This window comes from Misgurnus anguillicaudatus, chromosome 19, assembly GCF_027580225.2.
Source record: "Misgurnus anguillicaudatus chromosome 19, ASM2758022v2, whole genome shotgun sequence".
NCBI classification, from domain to species: Eukaryota; Metazoa; Chordata; class Actinopteri; order Cypriniformes; family Cobitidae; genus Misgurnus; species Misgurnus anguillicaudatus.
In genome coordinates, this window is record NC_073355.2 from 50,523,921 (window position 1) to 50,550,588 (window position 26,668).

Genomic DNA, 26,668 nt, shown 5'->3' on the forward strand with positions numbered 1-26,668 from the left:
GTATATGTGAAACTTCATTCAATGTTGATAGACGCCTCCCATTCTAAGCATAAACCCACTGTATACAAATTAAGGACAGCCCTTAGTTTTACAACAACCAATCAGTACCAAATTCCTATATGCTTTATTCTCAGGTTATTTAAAGAGATGTGTAGAAGATTCAGAGGGGACTTTCTATATCTAGAAATGCACCCCCATGATGCTGTATCTTTGTATCTTTGATACAGCATCATGTTTCTTTTTATTTTATTTTGAGGAATCTGTAACCAGATCTTCATCTCCTTACCAGGTATGCAATGGTTTTTCGTTTTATTGTTTTTTATTTGAATTGGGTATTTTTAATTGGCTTTTGAATTATGTTTTTCCTCCATGGTTAATAAATTGTTACGTTTGCATTTATTCCGCCTTACTCTGAATTATTGACTACAAGTAAATTGATGTATCCTTACTGCAAATCTACGATCAGGATTAAGTAGGCGTATTGTCTGCCATTTTTGTTTTTAGTTATTTGGTCTGACGAACCACTTACTCTTAATAGGGTAAGTTTGGCGTAACGTCTGCCTTTTACTATTTTGGTCTGACGAACCACTTACTCTTTATCAATAGAGTAAAGTTTGGTGCATCGTCTGCCTTTTCGTTATATTACTTTTTGGTCTGACGAACCACTTACTTATTATCAATAGAGCAAAGTTTGGTGCATCGTCTGCCTTTTTCGTTATATTATTTTGGTCTGACAAACCACTTAATTTTAACTACAGAGTTAAGCATCGACGGATCGACTGCCTTTAATTATAAGGTCTGACGAACTTCTTAACTCTTGACTAGTTGTATGATCGAGTTTGTGATCGTGAACCTGCAGCAGCTGATGCAAGGATTCTAAGCGACAATCGAGATCCACTTGAACGAGTCAATATAATGATGAGTTAAATTGAATGATCAAACGTTTATCCAAATTCCACTATTACATACATTTTGATTCATATTACAATGTCTTTATCTTCTTGGAGTCAGATGAAGCTGCCTAAGTTGCGTAACGTTAAAACGTCATTGATAAGCGCCGGAAAAGACCAAACGCGCGACAATCCTTCTGCCATGATGTTTGGTTACCGCCGTTGGGCCAAACAGATGGATATATATATTTGTATTTTTCCCCTTACAATTCTATTTGGCATTGATTCAACAAGGTGCTGAAAGCATTCTTTAGAAATGTTGGCCCATATTGATAGGATTGCATCTTGCAGTTGATGGAGATTTGTGGGATGCACATTAGTGATGCGCGGGTCTACGTTTTTCCAACCCACAGGTCCCGCTTTTATGAAATATTTGGCACGCCCCGCAACACTGTATCTTTTTTTACAACCCGCACCTGCGACCATTGAAATAGAGATACTAAGCATTTGTAATGTAAATAAAAAAGGCTTTATTTCAGCTTAAAAGTGCTTGGAAACCAGGGCCATTAGATTACATCGCCCCGTAAACTGGCAACAGCATACGCGAATGAACCATAGAAACCAGCATGTCATATTAATATAGAGATAGGATAATGATAAACATTTTCAACATTTACAAAGCAGCATTTGTATTATCTATTAACAAATTCCCTACCTTAATTTCTCCCGCAGATCGTCTTTCATCTTTTATTTCTCCGTTTGTTTTGTTGTTGTGGCTGGCAGCGGGAGCTACTTGGCGCTTCCCTGACGTGAAGCCAAAGGTTTGGGGATATCAAGTTACGTTGCACAAGTTACGCTGCGGAAGTTATGTTGCCACGTAGCCCTAAGTAATTTAACCTAATCAAAGAACATAATGAAATATAAAAATATATATTTAATATATATGCTACAGGGAATTAGACGCAACATATCTGTTTTTTAATTTTGTTTTTAATGACCCGCCCCGCATTAAAGTTACAATTTCTTTACCCGCCCCAACCCGACCCGCGTGTTACCCGCATCACTAATGCACATCCAGGGCACAAAGCTCCCTTTCCACCACATCCCAAAAATGCTGTATTGGGTTGAACTCATTGTCATGTTCAAGAAGCCAATTTGAAATGATTCGAGCTTTGTGACATGGTGCATTATCCTGCTGGAAGTAGCCATCAGAGGTACATAAAGGGATGGACATGGTCAGAAACAATGCTCAGGTAGGCCGTGGCATTTAAATGATGCTCAGTTGGCACTAAGGGGCCTAAAGTGTGCCAAGAAAACATCCCCCACACCATTACACCACCAGCCTGCACAGTGGTAGCAAGGCATTATGGATCCATGTCCTCATTCTGTTTACGCCATATTCTGACTCTACCATCTGAATGTCTCAACAGAAATCAAGATTCATCAGACCAGGCAACATTTTTCCAGTCTTCAACTGTACAATTTTGGTAAGCTTGTGCAAACTGTAACCTCTTTTTCCTATTTGTAGTGGAGATGAGTGGTACCCGGTGGGGTCTTCTGCTGTTGTAGCCCATCCGCCTCAAGGTATTGCGTTTTGTGGCTTTACAAATGCTTTGCTGCATACCTCGGTTGTAACGAGTGGTTATTTCAGTCAAAGTTGGTCTTCTATCAGCTTGAATCAGTCAGCCCATTCACCTCTGACCTCTAGCATCAACAACGCAGGACTGCCGCATACTGGATGTTTTCCCTTTTTCACACCATTCTTTGTAAACCCTAGAAATGTTTGTGCGTGAAAATTCCAGTAACTGAGCAGTACTCAGACCGGCCCGTCTGGCACCAACAACCATGCCATGCTCAAAATTGCTTAAATCACCTTTCTTTTCCATTCTGACGTTCAGTTTGGCGTTCAGGAGATTGGCTTGACTAGGACCACACCCCTAACTGCCATGTGATTGGTTTATTAGATAATAGCATTAATGAGAAATTGAACAGGGGTTCCTAATAATCTTTTAGGTGAGTGTATCTCTTGACACTGGAACCCATCGTAATGTTACGTCTGTGGTTTTTGTTCGGAGTTTTTGGTGTGCAATGAGACACAGCCGTCTCACATCATATGGCTTAGATGATCTGTCAGATGTGCCACTCATGTGACATTCACGTAACCCTACTACTACGCGCACCACTACTTGCACAGATTGCATGCAGGTATTTATCTGCCCCAAACACCAGCAAAGACAGTGCAGCTTATCACGTTTTTAATGAGAAGAGGAACCATCTTTCTAGCCAAAAAGCTAAGCATAATTTAAAAGAAACCTGCCGTGTTTGCTTAAATAAAGAACAGTTTAATTTTCTGTTTGTGTATTACATTAAAATGTGCATATCACTGCACATGTGTTTACCTAAATAGGCTACGTTTTCACAGTTTGACCAAATGTCCCCACAAAGATAGTAATACCAGTATTTTTGTGACCTTGTGCTGACATTTTGAGGTCCCCATGAGTAAACAAGCTTATAAATCAAACAGATTGATGTTTCTTGAAAATGTGAAGTAGCAGAAAGTTTTCTGTGATTTTTAGGGTTTGGGGAAGGAAATAGAATATACGGTTTGTACAGTATAAAAACCATTACGTCTATGGAATGTCCCTGAAAAACATGGAAACCAGAATGTGCATGAGTGTGCCATATTTGTACTTTTTAAAATCCAAAATGGGAATGTATTTTTTTGTGTGAGGGCGCCAAAATTGTGGCTGCATACTAAGCGATACGATTTTATCACTAGTAACATCCGATGTATGCTTTTCTGATCTGTCCACACCAGATCGGGAAGCTGTGGAGGAGCTGATGCCCGGCCTTCACAGAGTCAGCGCACAGTTTAGCGTCTTCCGTCAGCATAGAGGGGTTTACATGTGCTAAGTGTATTGAAGTAGTAAGGCTGACGGAGAAGGTTGCAGAACTAGAAGCGCGCATCCGAACGCTAGTTCAGGACAGTAAGGCCGCTGATGTTAACGTTACAAACACTGTTTCAGGTAATACACATGGCTCGGTTCCGACTTTAGATTCAAGGCGGCTGACTAACTGGGTGACTGTCAGGCTGCATAGTCACTTTCGGCATCCAAATCACGTTCCTGTTTTAATATCAAACAGATTTTCTCCACTCAGCAATACACCGGCTGAGACATCTGTTAAAGGTGCCCTGGTTATTGGAGATTCTATACTCAGGAACGTTAACATTGAGGCACCAGCCACCATAGTCGATTGTATACCGGGAGCCAGAGCGTCTGACATTAGATCCTAACTTAAAGTGCTGGCTAATGCTAAACGTAGGTTTTCTGAGATTGTTATTCACGCCGGCACGAATGACACCAGACTCCGCCAGTCGGAGATCACCAAAGATACTATTAAAGAGGTGTGTGAAATTGCAAAAACAATGGCAGACGATGTAATTTGCTCTGGTCCCCTCCCCGCCTACCAGGGGGATGAAACTTACAGTAGATTAGTGTCCCTTCATGGCTGGATGTCAAAGTGGTGCCCTCAGCATAACGTAGAGTTTATAGACAATTGGAAGCATTTCAGGGGAAGACCTGACCTGCTAAAGAGAGATGGCCTCCATCCGTCTCTGGAAGGAAGTGCTATACTCTCTAGAAATCTGACCAATAGTCTTACTTTTGATATTGTCTGACTATCCAGGGCCTAGGTCAGGAAACAGACAGATCGGCTTACCCATCAGTCTGTTAGCTGCCTTGACATGTCGAGATCACATATATCCCAGCACATAGAGCCTTTTTTACCAGAGTACCAACACATCTCGACTGTGTCTGTTCCTCGAACAAATAAATACAGAGCACCGTTTACCTCGTCTCGTACAAATCTTATTAACATAAAATTAGAACACAATAAATTAACAGATGAAACTCAAATGTTAAAATTCAGCCTTCTTAACATTAGATCGCTTACCAATAAAGAACCTATTATCAATAAAATAATTACTGACCAAAACTTAGATGCACTCTGTTTAACAGAGACCTGGCTTAAAGCAAACGATTACATCAGTTTAAACGAATCCACCCCACAAGACTTTTACTATAAACTATTACTATGTTCTTCGTCTAAAAGGGAGAGGGGGTGGTGTAGCTACAGTATACAACAAAATATTTAAAGTAAACCATAAATCCGGACTAAAATTTAATTAGTTTGAAATAATACTGTTAAATGTGGAAATAACTGATCGTAACAACAAACAGCTTTCGTTCATTTTAGCTACCATATACAGGCCTCCGGGCCACCACACAGATTTTCTTAAAGAAATAGCAGACTTCCTATCTGAGCTCACAGTCACTGTAGATAAAGCTCTTATCGTTGGTGATTTTAATATCCATGTGGATAACCCAAAAGATGCATTAGGACGTGCGTTTATGGATGTTCTAAATTCTCTCGGTATTAAAAAAAACGTGTCAGGGCCCACGCATACTCATAAGCACACATTAGACTCAATATTAATGACATCGAAATATCACCCCAGAGCGATGCCGTTTCAGACCATTGCCTTGTGTCATACACAATACTTCTAGATAGGACCGCTCAGTCTACAACATGCTACAGATTAGCCAGAACAATAATCTCCACCACTAAAGATAGCTTTATTAGCACTCTTCCAGACCTGTCCCAAATTAAACATGTAGCAGATAACCGTGAAGATCTGGATATTATAATAGATAACCTGAACAACATTTGCACTAGCACATTGGATGCCATTGCTCCCATTCGAAAAAAGAGAATCAAAGAAAAAACGCCAGCTCCATGGTATGACCATCACACCGCAGCCCTTAAAAAAGTAGCTAGAAAAATGGAAAGAAACTACCAAAGCACAAAGTTAGAGGTATGGCGTTCAGCATGGAAAGAAAGTGTTAAACACTACAGACAGGCTATTAAAACTGCCAGATCAACCTATCTCAGTACGCTTATTAAAGAAAATCATAACAACCCTCGCTTCCTCTTTAGTACAGTTGCGAAACTGACTAGAAACAAAGAACAAACAGAAACCATTAATAAACTCTGACACAATAGTAACGACTTCATGAACTTCTTTACTAACAAAATTATGTTTATTAGGGAAAACATAGAAACTACACAAGCAGCCACCACTATACCCAATAGTACATTTACCACTAGATTATACGAACATCTTGAATCATTTAAACCTACTACAATAGAAGAGCTCTCTAAATTAGTAACGTCATCCAAATCATCGTCCTGTATACTACACTGCAAAAAATGACTTTCTTACTTAGTATTTTTGTCTTGTTTTCAGTAGAAATATCTAAAAATTCTTAAATCAAGATGTATTTTCTTGATGAGCAAAATTACCTAAGAAAATAATACTAGTTTTTATACAAAAAATATACAATTTGTGCTTAAAACAAGCAAAAATAACTGCCAATGGGGTGAGACATTTTTACTTGAATTAAGTGTTTAAGAAAACTTATTTCACAATTTTTTTTCTCACCCCATTGGCAGATAATTTTGCTTGTTTTAAGGACAATTTCACTTAAATTGTATATTATTTGTCTTGAAACTAGACTTATTTACTTAGGTCATTTTGCTCATCAAGAAAAAACACCAGCCTTTATATTCTTAATACAAATGGTTTAAAATGGAGTTTTGTCCACCATTTGCAGCTATAACAGCTTCAACTCTTCTTGGAAGACTTTCTACAAGGTTTAGGAGTGTTTATGGGAATTTTTGACCATTCTTCTAAAAGCACATTTATAAGGTCAGAAACTGATGTTGGATAAGAAGGCTTTTATCGTAGTCTCTGCCACAATGGTCAGGACGTTCAGGACTGTGCATGTCAGTCAAGTTCCTCCACAGCAAACCTGTGCATTCATGTCTTTAATATAGTGTATATCCAAAGGGAATATTTCATGTTTAAGGATCAGACACTGAAGGGCAGAGCAGCTGCACTGCAACAGCAGCAAATTTCAGAGGGGCTTGCAGAGATGAATCTGCCCTTGGTGGTGTACACGGCACTGACGGCCCGCTGATCACCTGGAACTCACATATCTGAAATCATCAGGAATATTTTAACATCAGGTCCTATCTTTACTAACTGACCACAGATTTGAAGTTTATTCATCTATATTCTCGACTAAACGGCTACATTTTATGACACAGAAAGAGTAATATTTTAAATATTGTGCAGGTTTTAAACTTCACTGCCATTGATGCAAAATGCATTCTGGGAAACTTGGCTGTCGTTAAGTCCACATAAGTCACCTTCTGATGCATCCTCGATAAAATGAGCAGATCAAGAACACATCCTGAGATGTTATGTGAACTTAACTTGATGTAAACTTGGAATTGGAACAGTACTTGGGCCGCAACTAATGACGTTTCACAAGTCCACAAGAACACAAGTACAGACAAGAATGCATATTGAGAAACGTCCTGGATCTATTTTGCCGTACGGCATTTTTGGCTTTTCTGCGCATGTAGACTTTTAGTAAAGATCCTCCAGACAGTTTTATAAATAAGACCTCAGCTGATTTCTAAACTTTGTTGTCATATCCACACTGTTGACACATGAATGGTTTCTATTGAGTGTGGATTCTCATGTGTTTATTAAAGGTAGCTTTTGTTTTGAAACTCTTTTTACACTCATGGCATGTGAACGGTTTCTCTTCAGTGTGAGTGCTCAAATGTGCTTTAAGATTTGGTTTTGTCCCGAAACTCTTCCCACACTGATGACACACGTATGGTTTCTCTTCTGTGTGAATTATCACGTGTCTTCTAAGGTCACGATTCATTTTAAAACTCTTTCCACACTGTTGACATGTGAACGTTTTTTCTTTTGTGTGAACTGTCATGTGTGATCTAAGAGTGCCTTCACTTGTAAAACTCTTTTCACACTGAGAGCATATGTAAGGTTTCTCTCCAGTGTGACTTCTCATGTGAGCCTCAAGTCCACGTTTATCTATGAAACTCTTTTTACACTGAAGACATGCGTGAGGTTTCTTTTCACTGTGAATCATCATGTGTCTCTTAAGGTGAAACTCCAAACTGAAACACTTTCCACACTGAATACATGCGTTAGGTTTCTCTCCTGTGTGAATTTTCATGTGTGCTATAAGGCAACTCTTACTTCTGAAACATTTTTCACACTCCTGGCAAGTGAACGGTTTTTCTCCAGTGTGAATTCTTGCATGTATCTTAAGGTTACTTTTAACTCTGAAACTTTTCCCACACAGATGACAAGTGTAAGGTTTCTCTCCAGTGTGAATTCTTATGTGTATCTTAAGTTTACCTGCAGTTATAAAACTCTTTTCACAGTGATGGCACGGATGTGGTTTGTCTCCATTGTGAACCCTCATGTGTTCTTTAATGTCAGGATTTGTTCTGAAACTCTTTCCACACTGATGACAAGTGTAAGGTTTCTCTCCGGTGTGAAGTCTCATGTGTATCTTAAGTTGACCTGTATATAGAAAACTCTTGTCACAGTGATGGCAGGCGTGTGGCTTTTCCACCTTGTGAATTTTCCTGTGCTTTGTAAGGCCTGATTGAAAGGTGAAACTCTTTCCACACTGTTGACACGTGAAAGGTTTCACTCCAGTGTGAATTTTCGAATGTTTCTGAAGGTTACCTGCAGTTGCAAATCTCTTTTCACACTGATGGCATGTGAATGGTTTCTCTCCAGTGTGAATCCTTGTGTGTACGTTGAGGTTAGTTTTTGTTCTAAAACTCTTTCCACACTGTTGACAAGTGTAAGGTTTCTCTCCAGTGTGAATTCTCAAATGTTTCTTAAGACCACTTGCAGTTGTACAACTCTTTTTACAATGATGGCATGCATGTGTTTTTTCTCCAGTGTGAATACTCATGTGTGCGTTAAGGTGAGCTTTTCTTCTGAAACTCTTTCCACAGTGATGACACGTGAAAGGTTTCTCTCCAGTGTGAATCCTCATGTGTGCTTTAAGGGTAACTTTTGTTGTCAAACTCTTTCCACACTGTTGACATGTGAAAGGTTTCTCTCCGGTGTGAATCCTCATGTGTGCTTTAAGGGTAACTTTTGTTGTCAAACTCTTTCCACACTGTTGACATGTGAAAGGTTTCTCTCCAGTGTGAATCCTCATGTGTGCTTTAAGGTTACCTTGTGTTCTGAAACTCTTTCCACACTGTTGACATGTGAAAGGTTTCTCTCCAGTGTGAATCCTCACATGTACGTTAAGGTGACCTTTTCTTCTGAAACTCTTTCCACACTGTTGACATGTGAAAGGTTTCTCTTCACTGTGAGTCCTCTTGTGATCTGCAGGGCGTTCATCTTCACTGAAACTATTTTCACACTTTATGTCTTCTGTCTTCAGAGTTTCTTTCTGTGAAACATTATGGTTTATTTTTACAATCTGATGTTTCTCGTCCACTTCAGCTTCACTCTCCTCTTTCACTTCCATCAAATCTAAAATGAAGACAGTAAATAGTTCATATTGATAAATCAGAGTAACAAAAACATTTTAGATTGTCATGTATCCATGTTATTTTTGTTGTCAATTTCTGCTCGTGTAGTTTAACTCTTGTGCTGTGTTCAAAACCCTATAACACTTGTAGTGTTTCCAATATGACCAAATATTGGATTCTATCATTTTGTAACATGTTTTGTTTGAGTTAGTTTGTATTTCTTTTTTTAACTAACTAATCATAGGCCCAATTAATATGAGTTTATGCACCTCAATGTTTTTTAGTTAAAATAGCATTATCTGTGAAGTGTTGCAAAATTCCAGAAATTTTCAAGGCTGGAAACTTACCATGGGAAATGACAATGATATATGAGAATTAATGGGAATATACTGGGAATAAGATTTTTTGCAGAGATGCCTATAACAGGAACTTCAATGTACTTAAAAACTCTTACAGCATAACTGTTTTAAAACAACAAGATTTAATGGAATTTTAGATTAATTTATACTCTGCACATTCTTCAGTCACATAGCACATTGCTTACTGAAGGGCCGTTGAGGCCACACCACCTGCATGTACTTGACTTCTTCCATAACATGCACAGATAATTTCTTGAATCCTGCACACAAAATAATGTCAAAATGTCCTACCACCTCAAGACCAGATATTGTTCTCTTGTCAAATTCCACCAAACAAGTGGATCTGCTGGAGCTTATAGTCCCTTGTGAAGACAGACTGGAAGATGCCTTTAAGAGGAAGCTCACCAAGTATGAGGGACAAGCAATTGAGTGTCAATGAGCCGGATGGAGAGACAATAGAGGTAGGATGCATGGGCTTTGTAGCCCGATACCTGTAAAGAGCCTTCAGTCTGTTGTAGTAAGAATGGAGAAAAGCCATCCGCAACACCACTGAAGCAGCGGAGAAATCCTCAAGATGTCTATGGCTCAAGAAAGGGGATCCATGGGGTCAATGTATCTAAATTTGCCAGCTGGACACAAGTTGGGGTCTGATCAGCCATGTGTCCAGTTGCATCAGATGATGTATTTGCACAACTTTAACCTGATTCCATCAGTGACGACCAGGAAAGAACGTTTGACAACCACAAAAAGCGGGGTTACTACCGGAGAGTCGGTGACAGCTCAGAGAGATGACAATCGGGGCAGAACAGTCTGGCAACAAAATCTGTGTCTTCTGTGAGGGAGACTCCCACAATAAGCTATGATGAACCTAAAGGAAAAATACCCCCAGGGGTGTCCGAGAGGGTGGAGGATGAGCACCCCAACTGGACGGATACAATGGTATTAGAACAAGGCCACAGACAAATGACTATGAGCAAGCAGTGTACATGTTGCAAAATCTGTAAGAACGAGCGAGGCCTAAAGATCCAACAAGGGAGTATGAAGTGTCTGGTGGGGACAGGACCAACACAACACACAGGTGTACAACCTGGTGAGATGCAGGGGGAGCCGAGCCGAATACACCCCACAGTGCCCGGAACCTCCAAGTGTTGCAAATGAATCCCTCTAGCATTAAGTCTGAAAGGAGGCAGATCATTCTCTGGATTTCAAAAGCTCTTTCTGTCCACCAACATTTTTTATAGCTCCCTTACCCATATCTGGACATCTGCCTTGGCTCTGGAGTGATTCATTTTGATTCATTTTTTGAATCATTTTGCCAGACACAGAAGGCCACTACTCGTCTATGAAGTACCAATCTCGACTATGGAAACCTTAGAGACGAAAGTCAGCAGCCACCTCAGAAGATGGCTGGGGCACCTCAGAAGATGGCTGGGGCTTCCAAAAAGTCTAAGTAGAATCGCACTCTACGGATACCACAACAAATTGCAACTGTCGTTCAAGTCCTTGGAAGAGGAGTTCAAGGTAACACAAGCTAGGGAAGTGTTGGCATAGAGAGACTCAAGTGATTCAAAGGTGGCAATGGCTGGGATTGAAGTGAGGACTGGTCGGAAGTGCAGAGGTGGGTAGACTACCCAAAATCTATACTCAAGAAAAATTACAATTACTTATAAACAATTTACCCAAGTAAGGGTAAAAATCTAATTATCTACTTGAGTTACAGTAAAAAGTATTAGATGATAAAACTACTCAAGTAGTTAGTTATTAGTTACTTCCAATCTGATAGAGAAGAAGCGTAAAAACAATGAATTTCAGACTACTTGGAGGGCTTTCATAAACCTCTTCATCGTCGTATTTCGGTATATGGGTAAATGACTCAGTACGAATGAAGACTCTCTCGCCCGCCCCTACCGCCTGTAGGAAGAAGGCCCCACTTGCAAGTTCGCTGTATCCGACCCGCCGTCCTTCAGTCTCACAAAGTCTCAGATATCGCGAGAAGCAGGATCACTTAACGGCAAACAACACAGAGGCAGGTGAATACCGCTAGTGATTGTTGCAAATGGCAGAGCCGGTGGAAGAAGCAGCGAAAACCCTTGACGGAAGATTCCAAGAAAAGAAAAAGAGCTTCAGACCTAATATATATATATATATTAGGGTGACCATACGTGCCATTCTTCGTGGACGCGTCCTGGCCAGGATTTTGGATGCGTTTTCCGCTCATTTTTGGCGACCGCATACGTTACATTTTAAGGTAAAAATAAAACTACGATTGCATGTCTTATGTTTTTAACTGAATGGCGTATGCAGTCAACACCATGTTTGGAGAAGAAATGGCTCTGCCCACCACCCCAAGAACACCACACCAACAGTTAAGTTTTGGGGTAGAAGTATCATGGTTTGGGGCTTCTTTTCAGCAAGTGATACTGCGCATACTTCATATTATTGAAGGCAGGATGAATGGAGAAAAATACTCTGACATTCTGTATAAAAATCTGCTGCCATCTACATGAAAGCTGAAAATGAAAAGAGAGTGCACATTTCATCAAGACACTGATCCCAAACACAAGGCCAAGGAAACAATGAAGTGGTTTCAAAAGCACTATTCGGACGGAATTAGTTTTCCAAATGATGTTTGAATTTTAACGTGTCCCTCACAACGTCTCTGATTTTATGTATCGATTCGGACGGGTTTAATATTCTGGGATAAAAATTGTTCTCGTTGCAGATCACGTGCTCTGCATACGCATGTTTGTATTGTTTGATATTTTGCTTTAAATGTAAAATTATTACATAACATGTAATTTTTTAAATTTAAAGCAACACTAAAGACTTATTGCTCTTTGCTCTTCCCCTACAGGTTAGAAGCGTAATTGTTCATTACCACTGTCGTAAATACTGCAGCATAGCTGGCTCTGATTGGATTGTAGGTCTGCCATAAAGCAAGTTTTTGTAGTTTTCACTCGAACTACAGGACCACTACCCGACGGTTGGAAACTTCTTTAGTGCCATTCACCCTGTTTTGAGTGGATGAACCACTGAAACTTTTTTTGGAAACGTTGTTTTAAATCAAATAAGTTTTGATAAAACTTCACTGCAAAAAATGACTTTCTTACTTAGTATTTTTGTCTTGTTTTCAGTAGAAATTCTTAAATCAAGATGTATTTTCTTGATGAGCAAAATGACCAAAGAAAATAATATTAGTTTTTAGACAAAAAATATACAATTTAAGTGAATTTGTGCTTAAAACAAGCAAAAATATCTGCCAATGGAGTGAGAAAATTTTACTTGAATTAAGTGTTTAAGAAAAAAGAAATCTTATTTCAAAAATTTTTTCTAACCTCATTGGCAGATAATTTTGCTTGTTTTAAGGACAATTTCACTTATGCCGAGTTCAGACTGCACGATTTTAGCCCTGATTTTGACTCGCTGACAGGTTTTGAGAAATCGCGTCAAATGTCCGTAATCACAGGCAAATCAATGCTCGTGCACGCGAGTGACAATCACACAGTGTGAATTATAAAAGACGCGTTCTGAGAGAAACGCAGACAAGTCGCCGACACCCGTGAGATATTTGGCATGCTAAATATCTGGACCGGTCAGTGATTCAAAATCATTCCGTGTGAAATGTGTTTTGACTGACAATAACATCGGCGATGACCTACATCCAATGAGAGAGCAACATACAGGACAGCTGGAAGTTCGGGGAGGAGTCTCTCAAAACATTTCCTTCTTCATAATTTTTATTTCTTCTTTCTGCTGCAAATGAGCGCACATGCAATTTGTATGGTTAACTTCTTGCGGGTGACCATTTTTAATAATAATCCCAGTCTCATGTAAGAACTCCGGTCTTGCATGCGTCACTTCTCGCGTGCGTTTGGTTGTGAGACGTAGTTTGCGGACCGGGAAAAAGTTATCGGCGATTATTCTTATGGTAAAGTCATGCAGTATGAAAACCCCTGTCGCCAATCCATCATGCAGTCTGAAACAGCAACGACTGAACGCTTCCCCAGATAATCACGCAGTGTGAAACCACATGTGACCCGACTAGTTTGAAAATCATACAGTCTGAACTCGGCATTAAATTGTATATTATTTGTCTTACAACTAGACTTATTTACTTTGGTAATTTTGCTCATCAAGAAAAAGCGTCTTAATTTAGGAATTTAATTAGATATTTCTACAGAAACCAAACAAAAATACTAAGTGAGAAAGTCATTTTTTGCAGTGTTGGATAAATATATTTGATCTATGGTATTATAGTTTAACTAGCAAATACCAAAATGTGTTTATACAGTAGCTAGCTAGCTAGTAAATCAAAATGTAAGCTGGTATTATTATAATTACTATAATAATGTTTATTATGCTTTTGTGTTTCATAATAAAGGAATCGATTAAAGTTCTACTTTCAATAAATCAGTCAAGATGTCATTTTTAAAATTTGTATTATCTTGCATGCATGTCTGCTTATGATCAAACAAGATGTTTATTTGTGTTTGTATATGACAATAGTTTATATACATTTTCCAAAATTTCCAACAAATTCCCATTAAATTTGTATTACATTCCAATTTGAAATATTTTCAAAATTTCCCAGATTAAGTTCCAATAGAAAGTTTCTGGAATGTAAACTTTCCACCCCTTTGCAACCCTATCTGTGAATAATTTTAGCAATATTAAATACAGTGTTGATCACACTAGTCTAATTTAATGTTGAATTAGGAAATTTGCTTTCATTCTGTATAAAATGAAACAGAGTCACACTTGTTGTGGTGATCCCGGTCAAAAATGATCGGCCATTTAAAGTGAAGGTGGAAGATAACAAAACACAGTCAAAAAATTATTTTACAATTGTGCAATTCCCTATCAAATGTAAGTCATTAAATTTACCTATTTAAGAACAAACCAAAATGAAAAACGCTGAGACAAAATGACATCAACTTTGTGTGAACTCATGTAAATGATGCATGCATCTAATGCATTTACTGAACATGCACATGAATGACAATAGCCTATTTCATGTGCCTTGTTAATGGGTGCTTTGCATTTAAAACAGACAGTGCTTGTTTGGACATCTTTTGGGGCACACAATGTGCATCTCTTCCTTTTCTCTCTTCTGTCTGAGACATTTGAAGACCCTGATTATAAACTATTTTCTGTAGGCTGATCATTTATGATCAGAAACACCACAAGTTTATCAAGGTGGGGGGGGAATCCCAAAAGTGACCAAAAAACTTTTTTGAGAGAGAGAGAGAGAGACTGATAGTCTTCGTAGTTAACTGTAGTAGAGCATTGAGATCACAGTCATTCAATCCACTAAAGCTTGCTTTGGATAAAACTCTTTACCTGATGTTTCAATCGTATTCTACTGAATCTATTATAGATGCAGAAAGTTATCATCTATTTTAGTTTATTTCCCCCTCATGTTTCTCAATGTCAATGTTTTTTATGATTATTCCTCAACCATCAAGGATGAAGATTGAAAAATAGACACCAACCTATTTGTTCCTCAGTATCTTCATTCTTTATTCTGCATGGTTGTGGATCTGTCATCTTCTCAAGCTCCTCTTTCACCAGCATCAACATTATGTCATGAAGATTTCAGTTGTCACACATGGAGTGATTTCTCTGTGTGTTTGATTCCAGCATTTATTGGTGGATTGTTGTAGGAGGAGCTTCAATGAAGGTCTCAATCACTTTCACTCTATGGGTGTGAACTAGAAATGAAAAAAAGAGACACAATCTGTTTCTCATGTATCAATCACAATTTTATTTTATTTAAATCAGGGGATTAAGGTTTTGGGGACCCCCATTAACACCTATTCAGCCTGGTTATGGACGTATAATTATTATTCTCTTGTCTTTATTATTACTCACAAATTTCTATTAACAGTGTTTTAATCCCTCCGTTCTTTGATCCAACGTCTCACTTCATCTAATTTGACTGAATTTTTATCAAATGCCTTATAAAAAAAATAGGGATGCACATAGGGAAAATTCTTGTCCGAATCCAAATAAAATGAAAAACTCAGCCGAATGCCGAACAACCGAGTAATTTAAAATTTAAGAAAGTTACATTTAAGAATGTCATTTTTACTATATTTTTTCACATTATTCAACTTTTTTTTTACATTCCAGCAGTCATTAAGGCCTTACACGAGGTCACTTCTCTGATCAGATAACTATAGATAGTTAAAACCGTCCAGTTGCATTCGACCACAAAAATGAGTCTTAGCTAAATATTAATCCGATCCTTATTCCTGAACAAAATGCAAATAACCTATTCATTACTCTGCCTTAAAGAGGTCATAGTATGTAAAACTGACTTTTTACATGTTTAAGTGCTATAATTGGGTCCCCAGTGCTTCTATCAAACTAAAAAATGTGAAAAAGATCAACCAATATTTATTTTGTTAGAATTAGAACTGTATTCAGAACATTAAAATTTGTACCATTAACATTGCATTTTAAAAATGGAACAGCCATTAATATTTTATTTTTCTTGTCATGGTTAAAAAAGAAAAATGAACAGATGCAAAAGTACATGGACAGCTGAATAGCTTCAATGTGTTTATTATAAAAAGAAAAATTATATAAAACACAACCAGTCGTTTAAAAGTACATACTTTTGTACAACATGAAGTAAACACAAGAAAAAATCTAGTTAAAATGCATCTTTAATTTTGATACAATAAAGTTATCATTAGGAAACATCAACAAGCCTCTTTGGATTTTATGCTACTTTGTACGCGTCAGAAACATTGCATCATCACCTCTCACGGTGGTTAAGAAACAAGGGCTAAAATTGGAAATTTGGAATCTTGTTTACCGCTACAGAAATATTTCATGTTTAATGATCAGACACTGAAGGGCAGAGCAGCTGCAATGAGACAGCGGCAAATTTCAGAAGGACTTGCAGAGATTAATCTGCCCTCGGCGGTGTACACGACACTGACTGCCCGCTGATCAACTTGAACTCACATATCCAAAATCATCAGAGGAAATGTTAATATAGGCGCTATCTTCAGTAACTTACCACCGATTTAAATTTTATCTATTTTCTTGACTAAACAGCTACATTTTTAGACAGTTTTATTAATAAGACCTCAGCTGATTTCTAAACTTTGTTGCCATATCCACACTGTTGACACATGAATGGTTTCTATTGAGTGTGGATTCTCATGTGTTTGTTAAGGTTTGATTTTGTTTTGTAACTCTTTTTACACTCATGGCATGTGAATGGTTTCTCTTCAGTGTGAGTGATCAAATGTGAATTAAGTTGATATTTTGCCCTGAATCGCTTTTCACACTGTTGACACCCGTATGGTTTCTCTCCAGTGTGAATACTGAAATGTTTCCTAAGTTCACCTGCAGTTGTAAAACTCTTTTCACAGTGATGACAAGTGAACGGTTTCTCTCCAGTGTGAATTCTTAGGTGTTCATTAAGGCCACGTTTCATTGTAAAACTCTTTCCACACTGTTGACATGTGAACGGTTTTTCTCCAGTGTGACTTCTCATGTGTGTCTTAAGAGCAACTTCATTTGTAAAACTCTTTTCACAGTGAAGACATTTGTAAGGTTTCTCTCCAGTATGACTTCTCATGTGAGTCTCAAGTCTCGTTTTATCTCTGAAACTCTTTTCACACTGTAGACATGCGTGAGGTTTCTTTTCACTGTGAATCATCATGTGTGCCTTAAGAATAGACTTCAAACCGAAACTCTTTCCACACTGAAGACATGTGTGAGGTTTCTCTTCCATGTGAATTGCCATGTGTGTCGTAAGGTTGCCTTTACTTCCGAAACCTTTTTCACACTTATGGCATGTGAACAGATTCTCTCCAGTGTGAATTCTTGTGTGTATCTTAAGGCTACATTTAAACCTGAAACTCTTTCCACACTGTTGACAAGTGTAAGGTTTCTCTCCAGTGTGAATTCTCAAATGTTTCTGAAGGTTACCTGCAGTTGTAAATCTCTTTTCACAGTGATGGCACGGATATGGTTTCTCTCCGGTGTGAATCCTCATGTGTATGTTAAGGTTAACTTTTATTCTGAAACTCTTTCCACAAACATGACAAGTGTGAGGTTTCTCTCCAGTGTGAATTTTTAGGTGACTATTAAGTTCATTTTTTACTTTAAAACTCTTTCCACAGTGATGACAAGTGAACGGTCTCTCTCCAGTGTGAACTCTCACATGTATATTAAGCTCACGTTTCGTTATAAAACCCTTTGCACAGTGATGACATGTGAATGGTCTCTCTCCAGTGTGCACTTTCATGTGTTTCTTAAGAGTCTGTTTGGTTGAAAAACTTTTTTCACACTGAGAGCATATGTAAGGTTTCTCTCCAGTGTGACTTCTCATGTGAGTCTCAAGTCCACGTTTTTCTATGAAACTCTTTTCACACTGAAGACATGCGTGTGGTTTCTTTCCAGTGTGAATTGTCATGTGTGCTGTTAGGGTTCTCTTACTTCCGAAACTTTTTTTACACTCATGGCATGTGAACGGTTTCTCTCCAGTGTGAATTCTTATGTGAAACTTAAGGGTACTTTTACTTCTGAAACTGTTTCCGCACAGATGACAAGTGAATGGTTTCTCTCCAGTGTGAATTCTTGTGTGAAGCTTAAGCTCAGTTTTACTTCTGAAACTGTTTCCGCACAGATGAGAAGTGAATGGTTTCTCTTCAGTGTGAATTCTCATGTGTTTGTTAAGAACACATTTACTTGTGAAACTCTTTCCACATTGATGACATGTGTAAGGTCTCTCTCCGGTGTGAACTCTTACGTGTATCTGAAGTTCACTTTTATATGGGAAACTCTTGTCACAATGCTGGCACGCGTGTTGCTTTCCCACCATGTGAGCTTTCTTGTGCTTGCTAAGGCTCGATGGAAAAGTGAAACTCTTTTCACACTGTTGACATTTGAAAGGTTTCTCTTCACTCTTGTGATCTTCAGGGCGTTCATCTTCACTGAAACTATTTTCACAGTTTATGTCTTCTGTTTCTTTCTGTGAAACATTATGGTTTCTTTTCACATTCCGATGTTTCTCATCCACTTCATTCAGTTCAAGTAGATGATCCGTGCTTATTTCCATCATATCTAAAATGAAGACCATAAATAGTTCATATTGATAAACCAGAGTGACAAAACACATTTGAGATGTCATGTATTCATGTTATTTTTAATGTAAAGTACATTATGTCATTTCTATTAGTAATTTCTGCTCTTGTAGTTTAACTTTTGTGGTGTGTTCAAACCCCTATAACACTTCTGGTGTTTCCAATATCACCAAACATTAGATTCTATCTTTTTGTCAGCTTGTTTTCTTTTAGTTAGGAGTGGTTTTGTATTTCTTTTTTGACGCAACTCATCATAGGCCTAATTAATCTGAGCTTATGCACCTCAATATTTAAGTGAAAATAGCATCATCTATGAATAGTGTTGGCAATATTAAATAAAATATGACAAATATTTGCAGCCGTTTGAATCTGACAGAGTTCGTCACTTCAAGAATCCCACACAAACATTACAGCGTAAATGCTAGGTTTAAGATTGATTTTATATATAACAGATAATCTAGATACATTTGTCCTATTAAGTTTTTTAAAACATGGCAATGTTTTAATGTTTTAATGTCAGACAATTATTTAAATGTGGGAAAAATGAAGAGAAAGGCAGCAGATATAGCATCATTCTCCAGAAAGAGTAGCAAGATGCAGCCAAATTAATCTTAGTAAAATACATTTCAGTGGCCTAAATTCACGTGATTTTCTGGTCTCTGTAGTTTTTCAGCAATGGGAGATATAAATTCTGGTTTCAAAGTAAATTTCAAAAGTTTTATTTGATTAAATAGTTCAAAAAACATGAGGTTGAATTATGACTATAAATTGTATGTTAATCTCAATTCATTTTAATTAAAATTAAAGTATTGTAGCAATTGTATGTTATACATTATTCTGATTAACACACCTATAATACCTAAAAGTATTTTAAGGTTGGATGATTTTATGTGCCACCAGAGTAACTGCTGGCCCCTGCCTGGCCACCACTGAAAATCCCTTGCTCCGCCAGTGATTAGCAAAACACAAAAAATACATTATATTATAAATCGTTACCTGGACAAGTGACTTTTGTGCATGGACAAGTGAAACACAAATTTACTTGTCCGCAGGACAAGTTCCTCAAAAAGTTAATGTCAAGCCCTGATTAAAACATCTTAAACTGTGTTCCGAAGATGAACGATGAGAAAACTCAACTTCTGAGTTTAGGACGACATGAGGGTAAGTCATTAGTTACATTATTTTCACTTTTGGGCAAACTATCCATATTAAGGAGCCACGCTGTTCCCTTTGGGGCCGGGGGCAAAAACACAAGCCACTTATACAGTATGTAAATACACACAGACACGCTAGAATCTCCGGAAAAACAAGCCGATTTCAACCGCAAAATGTACACTCTCTCAAACATGGAGAGGCTTCTTCGTGATCTCAACTAAAAGATTCTGCAATAAAACGAAAATCACAAATTTTGAAAAAAACCTTCTCATTATCTCGAAAGTTGTGCTGCTGACTTGTGTCACTGGTTTCCGTGACGGGTCACATATTGACCTAACCTTACACTGTACTCAAATTATTTTTTTATTTAATTTATTTATTTCATTATACCCTCATTGGTGGGCTGAGTCCCCTAAAATGGAAATCACCCCTGTTAGTTAGTTAGTTAGTTAGTTAGTTATCAACTTTATTAATCCCACATGGGGCAATTAGTTAAGAGCAGCAAATTCTGTATACATTCATAGCATACATCATACACGTGCACATAATATACAACATACACATTCACAACATACAATTTTAATCTACACAAGCACTTGTTTAAATAATAAATAAAACCACCAAGAAGCCCTACATAGAATTTAAGATTTTGATAGCATGAGGAATAAAAGATTTATGATAGCGATTTGTTGATCACACTAGTCTACTTTAATGTTTAACCAGAACGTTTGTTTAAATTGCTTTTATTCTGTACTCTATGGCATTATTAAAGATCCAGTATGTCATTTTTTTCAACACAAGAGGGCGCAGTTTCCAACAATAACAAAGGCGAAGCTTGATGACGCTTAGAAAGCAGGTGACGATGGGAGATGTCGTTTTCAATGAGTTTTCACCATCTATCAATGCATCTACGTCGAATTATTGAATCATGACCACAGATGAGGTAATTTATTCGTTTTTGTATTACCTTTATGTCTGATAGCATTTTATGTCATCATAATCAATTCATGAACTGCAAGGAAGAAGACATGTTATGCTATATTATCCCGTTACAATTTAGCAATTCGTCAAATTATTTTTTTGGGTTAAGGCTGTGCAGTTTTATGCGTTTATAGTTAAAGGCGTGTTGTTTAACGTGTTCAAACCACTGATCCATATAAATGACCGGATTGCGCATAGAACGCTTGACGTAACTGCGTGAGGTGAAGCCAGCGCAGAGTTCGAGCCGCCATCTTGGTATACCCAACCGGCAGAGAGCGTCATTGACTTCCATTCAAACTCATGATCAAAATTTACCCCCTTTACAGCGTATCAGTTACATAAGGTTAATTTTTAGGATATGTGTACGTTAATTATTTGTTAATTCTGCTGTTATTTGCAATGTTTATGTTTTAATCGGGCAGGATAATGGATTTATAAAAAACCGTTAAGGTGAGTGTGTCTGTTGCATTTGTTAATGACACGGGTATAAATAAAGTTTTGTTTGACATCCAGCTACACTGTGACGGTCGGCGTTATTTCTCTAAACAAGTTTAGGTAACTTGTAAGTTTAGATAACATAATTACAAAACTAGCAAATTATTGAATGCACATACGGTACAAAGCATGATTATTTATTTAGATTTCAGAATGAGCACGTTTATTGTCATTAATACTAAATATGCTGCGGTCTGTCTGCTGATCTGATACTGTAATGAAGATGAATGTATAATAACTGTTTAAAACGCAAAATGTACAACTTTCAGTAAATAACTATTTACATGCTTTGGACGTTTGTGTTATAATAATGTACAGGGTAACTTCACATATAAAAACGAAGACGAGTAAAGTGATGTTTTATCATTAAAATCTGATAACGTCCATTGATTTAATAGAACGTTTGGGTATACCAACATGGCGGCGCGGTGGCTTCACAAGTGTGACGTCATGCGCAATCCAGTCATTTATATAGATCAGTGGTTCAAACCAATCGTTCTCATAGTAAATTTGAACGAACATTTGCACGTAGGGATAGATGCCAACTCTCACGTATTGTCCGCAACATTCATGCATTTGATTGGTTTCACACGCTCGTTTGAGCGTGTGAAACCAATTAAATGTGTGAATGTTGTGGACAATGTGTGAGAGTTGGCTGCTCTTTAATTGTACTGTCAAAATCTCGGTCAGTAAACGTGATGAAAAGCCTTACCGAATTACAAAGAGCAATATAACTGTTTATAAGTGCTATTAAAATCGTCTACGGATACTTAAATAATAAAATAGATTTGCTTACCTGTCTATTAATACACTCGCGAGAGCAGAGTCTCTGTCAAGTCCAAGATTGTCGCGAAGCTCTCTCTATCTGGAAAACGCCTGGCCGAGATTTACTCTGGTTTTATTTCTCCGTTTGTCACAAAGTCTGCGTGTATCTGAATATGGACGCTTACGTTTTGTTGGCACTTCCATAACGTTAATCACCAAAGAGTAATTGTGATCCATATCAGCCGATAACAGCTATAACGCTATAACCCGCACTTCCGCATTTGATCATGTGATATTCCGGTGTGGTGGAATATCACATGGTCTACACCGGAAAAATACGATAGTGTGGATATCGCGGCACTGAAAGGCGACGTTTTTTTCCGGGACGGACAATTATTTAAAATCGGAATTTATCTAAAATAAAAAAAAATTGAGACTTTTGAGATATTGTAAGTACACTACTGCTGGAAATATATCACACTGTGCAAGTTATTTAAGGAAATTTTATTAAAAAATATGCATATTGGATCTTTAAATCTGAGTTGTTAAACCAAAATGTGAGAAAGATTTTTAAATCAGAACTATAATTCAGAACAATATTTTGGTGAACATACATGAGTATACATGCTATATGTATAGGCTGAATTAGCCTTTATGAGATATGCTTAAAAGAACTACATGAAAAACCTTGTTGAAAATAACAATTTTTTCTAGGTTTTTCTAGGTTTCCTAGGTAATCTATGTGGTGTTGTTTTTTTGCTTGTTATATAAATAAAAACTACATTTAAAGTACCTTGTCGTTATTTACTTATAGCGGAGTTTAGCTGTTAGGTTAGGTGTTGACCACTAAAGCCGCTTGTTTATGTTGTTACTTCTAAAACCATCTATGGATGTAGAAAGTTATCATTTCATGGATTTTAGTTTATTTCCCCCTCATGTTTCTCAATGCCAAATTTCTGTTTTATTATTATTCCTCAACCCTCAAAGATAAAGATTGAAAAATAGAAACCAACCTATTTGTTCCTCAGTATCTTCATTCTGTATTCTGCATGGTTGTGGATCTGTCATCTTCTCAAGCTCCTCTTTCACCAGCATCAACATTATGTCATGAAGATTTCAGTTGTCACACATGGAGTGATTTCTCTGTGTGTTTGTCTCCAGCATTTATTGGTGGATTGTTGTAGGAGGAGTTTCACTGAAGGTCTCAATCACTTTCACTCTATGGGTGTGAACTAGAAATGAAAGAAGAAGCATTAAAACATTTAATGTCAGTAAAACATTCACCATCTGTTTCAGACTTATTAACGTTTCACTTCTGTAGTTTTATTTAGAATAGATAATTGGTTAATTTCTAACGTTGACCCTCGTGTTATACTCAGATTGGCTTTTATGTTATGGGGGTAATGATTCAGTTGTTTTCTTACACATTAATTACAGATCTGAATCTTATGTTTGGTGTAGACCTGTGTGATTCTACCTTTTTTCAATTAATTTGAATAAACATTTTGATTGGGCGATTAAGGTTTTGAATAAAAGTTAGTTACACATGTCAAAGTAAAATGATGCAGACATCATCTGATTATTGCAGAGGGGTTTTCCTGCATTGAAAATTATTTAGGATCCAACCAGATTACAAAAACAGGTCTGCACTGGTTGCATTTAATTCAGTGCAGTGTCTGCACAGCGTCTGCTCAGCCTGAATGAAATGATATGACCAGAGAAAACAATAGAGTAAATATACTTAAATTACTAACTAAATTACTTTCAAATAGGTTTGCTAAGAGGCGCAAAGTTTCTGGTTAGTTTCTGGAAATTGTCCATGGTAACTTAATCTGGGGATTTTTTTTAAATATTCTAAATTAGAAACTTAACAGGAATTTAAAGGAATTTATGGGGAAATTTCTATAAACTATATCATATACAAACATAAATAAACATATTGTTTGGTCCTAAGCAGACATGTATGCAAGGTAAAACAAATGTTTAAAATGACATCTTGACTGATTTAACTGCAAGTAGAACTTTAATTGATTATTTCAGTGAATAACACATTATAAGCATTATTATAGTTATTATAATAGTGCTCGCTTTACTGGCTAGTTACTGCATAAACACATTTTAGTATTTGCTAGTTAAACTATAATGCCATAGATCAAATATATTTATCCAAGTTTATCATCAAAACTTACTTGACTTGATGTAGTCCTTGGGGTCAAATGCATGTGTGGCTTCTGTAGTAGTCAAGGCCTAGAAAATGGAGGGGAATCAACCCTCTTAATGATATATGGAGGATTTTTTTTTATTTCAGGGTGATTGAGAGTGTATTGGTGTAATGACGGATCATGGATGGATGAATGTGTGAATATCTATCTATTATAGGCAACTATATCCACCTTTATACTAAAGAATTTTATTGAATTATTTGTGTTTAAACTTAATTTATAGCCCACCTATAGCCCATATCACATTCAACTATCATCGACATTGATCCTTCACTCACTCCACTGGCTCCATGTCTCATACAGGATTAATTATAAAATCATCCTACTTGCCCATCAATGCATCCACGGAAAGCACCCCCCTACTTAAAAGGAACTATTTAACACGCAACCTCCGCACTGGAAACAAAGCCCTTCTTCAACCCCCGCACTATTGGGGATCAAGCCGTCTTTGGAATTCTCTTCCAGACAACCTAAGGGCTCCTCAAGCCATGGATTCTTTTAAGAAAGGTTTCTTTTTATCTTTTCAATCATGCTTTTAAATTTGTTTATATTATTATTATTATTTTAAAATATATAAAGTAGTACGTTAAAATGACTTGCACTCGCAATTTGATTATAACTTAAAGACAGCTAAAAATGTTTTACAGTGTGGATAATACAAATCTACACGATGAATGAATGTACTAAATAAACTAACAAGACACCGCTACTCATTAAAAAAAGGGAAGGAGACTGCCAGAAACTCTGAGTTTACTAAATAAAACCTGCTTCCGAGTTCCGACCAGGTTAGGTTAGGTTCACAAGTTACCCCGGAAACAGACTCTGAGTTACCTCTCCTTCAGAAACAGGCTTGACTTACCCCACTGTCTCAGGTTAACCTACCTCCCTTTTTGAAACAGAAAACCCTGAGTTTCCCTCAGTTCAGGGTTAACAAACTCAGAGTTTTTACTTAACCACCTTTCTGAAACAGGCCCCAGGACAGTGTTTAGATTAATCCAGCAGGACTAGGCCTCATTATTTTAGGCCATTTAAATAGTTTTTACAGACAAATTTTACAAAAACAACTATGTTTAATTTTAGACCAAAAAATGACAATGATGTACTTAAACTTATGTCAGTACAGGTTGTTTTCAGTTAAGACAACTCAAATATGCATTTCAGCCAGGGACTAGACTTAAAGGCGGAGTCCACGATGTTTGAAAAACGCGTTGGAAAAGGAGACAGGCCGACTACCAAAACACACTTATAGCCAATCAAATCAAATCAAATGCCGGGTTGCGTATGTGTGGGGCGGGTCTATCAACAGTCTGTCCAGATTCTATTGGGGTAGGGGCGTGTTTGTTTGGGTGATTTCAAATATCAACATTGGCTTTCAAACATCGTGGACTCCGCCTTTAAACCCTGTCTGGAAAACCAGTCTCCTGAGGTTGCGTATAAATAGCACGAAGTGTAAAACTCGTGCAATACATACGCCAAATTCCACTTTGGCGTGCATATGATACGCAAGTCCTTCCCATTCACTTAAACGGGGCATCTTTTTTTGTCGTTTTATTTATTGGTTTCTCAATTTTTTTCTGTTTTTTAAACCATTTTCGCTTGGGTTTAGGGTTAGATTTCAGATTTGCTTAATAAGGTTATTTAATATACAGGTTTCTCTATGTTTTTGTCCATATTTAAGCCATGGTCGCTTGGAGTTGGGGTTAGAGTTGGGGTTTGGGTTAGGATGTCATTTTTAAATAACAAAAAGTTGTTCTAACCCTAAACCCAAGCGAAAATGGTAAAAAAAAGCAAAAAATTGAGAAACCAACAAACAAAACGACAAAAAAAAGATGCCCCGTTTACGTGAATGGGAAGGACTTGCGTATCATATGCACGCCAAAGTGGAATTTGGCGTATGTATTGCACGAGTTTTACACTTCGTGCTATTTATACGCATTTTCAGGAGACTGGGCTGGGAAAACCACCCATAAGTGTTCATTTGTAGCAGAGATATTAATATTAAAAAATATTAATCTAACTAAAAACAAATTTAATGATAGGACCAAAGTCAAAAAGCCTTAGTTTGTACCGCGCTCTCCTCTAACGTTACCAAATATAAAGGTAAGAACTAAAGAGAGAAGTGATAAATACAGATGCAGTTCTGAGGTAATTTAAAGTTTTCTGAATAGCGCGCATCTTCCGTTTTAAGTCCTCTATCTCCACAGTACACTGGTTCACATGTGTAAAAACATTGAATAATATTGGCTGGA

The 26,668-nt window shown here is 37.4% G+C and overlaps 3 protein-coding genes across 8 annotated transcripts in view; 1 reads left to right on the forward strand and 2 right to left on the reverse strand.

The window, feature by feature from the left end:
- Positions 1–26,668, forward strand: part of LOC129422537 (uncharacterized) — a 681,876-nt gene that overhangs the window by 641,158 nt on the left and 14,050 nt on the right. The gene's annotated exons all lie outside the window — the stretch shown is intronic.
- LOC129422851 (uncharacterized) overlaps positions 1–26,668 on the reverse strand; it is a 469,570-nt gene that overhangs the window by 61,948 nt on the left and 380,954 nt on the right. Inside the window, exons 1-2 of one of the 3 annotated variants that reach the window (XM_073856535.1) lie at positions 15,187–16,110; positions 6,300–9,336 (exon numbers count right to left, since the gene is read on the reverse strand). The exons of 1 other annotated variant lie outside the window; for it this stretch is intronic. In XM_073856535.1, the coding sequence (XP_073712636.1) occupies positions 7,481–9,336; positions 15,187–15,274 (1,944 nt within the window). In that variant the 5' untranslated portion in view covers positions 15,275–16,110 and the 3' untranslated portion in view covers positions 6,300–7,480. Of the gene's footprint in view, positions 1–6,299; positions 9,337–15,186; positions 16,111–26,668 lie in introns of those variants that run through there. One more of the 3 variants, XM_073856537.1, reaches the window with a different exon arrangement.
- The window catches only part of LOC129422214 (uncharacterized), a 240,539-nt gene continuing 230,100 nt past the window's right edge, over positions 16,230–26,668 (reverse strand). The window contains exons 2-4 of one of the 3 annotated variants that reach the window (XM_055177998.2): positions 24,387–24,444; positions 23,211–23,429; positions 16,230–18,781 (exon numbers count right to left, since the gene is read on the reverse strand). In XM_055177998.2, the coding sequence (XP_055033973.2) occupies positions 16,851–18,781; positions 23,211–23,298 (2,019 nt within the window). In that variant the 5' untranslated portion in view covers positions 23,299–23,429; positions 24,387–24,444 and the 3' untranslated portion in view covers positions 16,230–16,850. Of the gene's footprint in view, positions 18,782–23,210; positions 23,430–24,386; positions 24,839–26,668 lie in introns of those variants that run through there. The other 2 variants (XM_055177993.2, XM_073856533.1) reach the window with 2 other exon arrangements.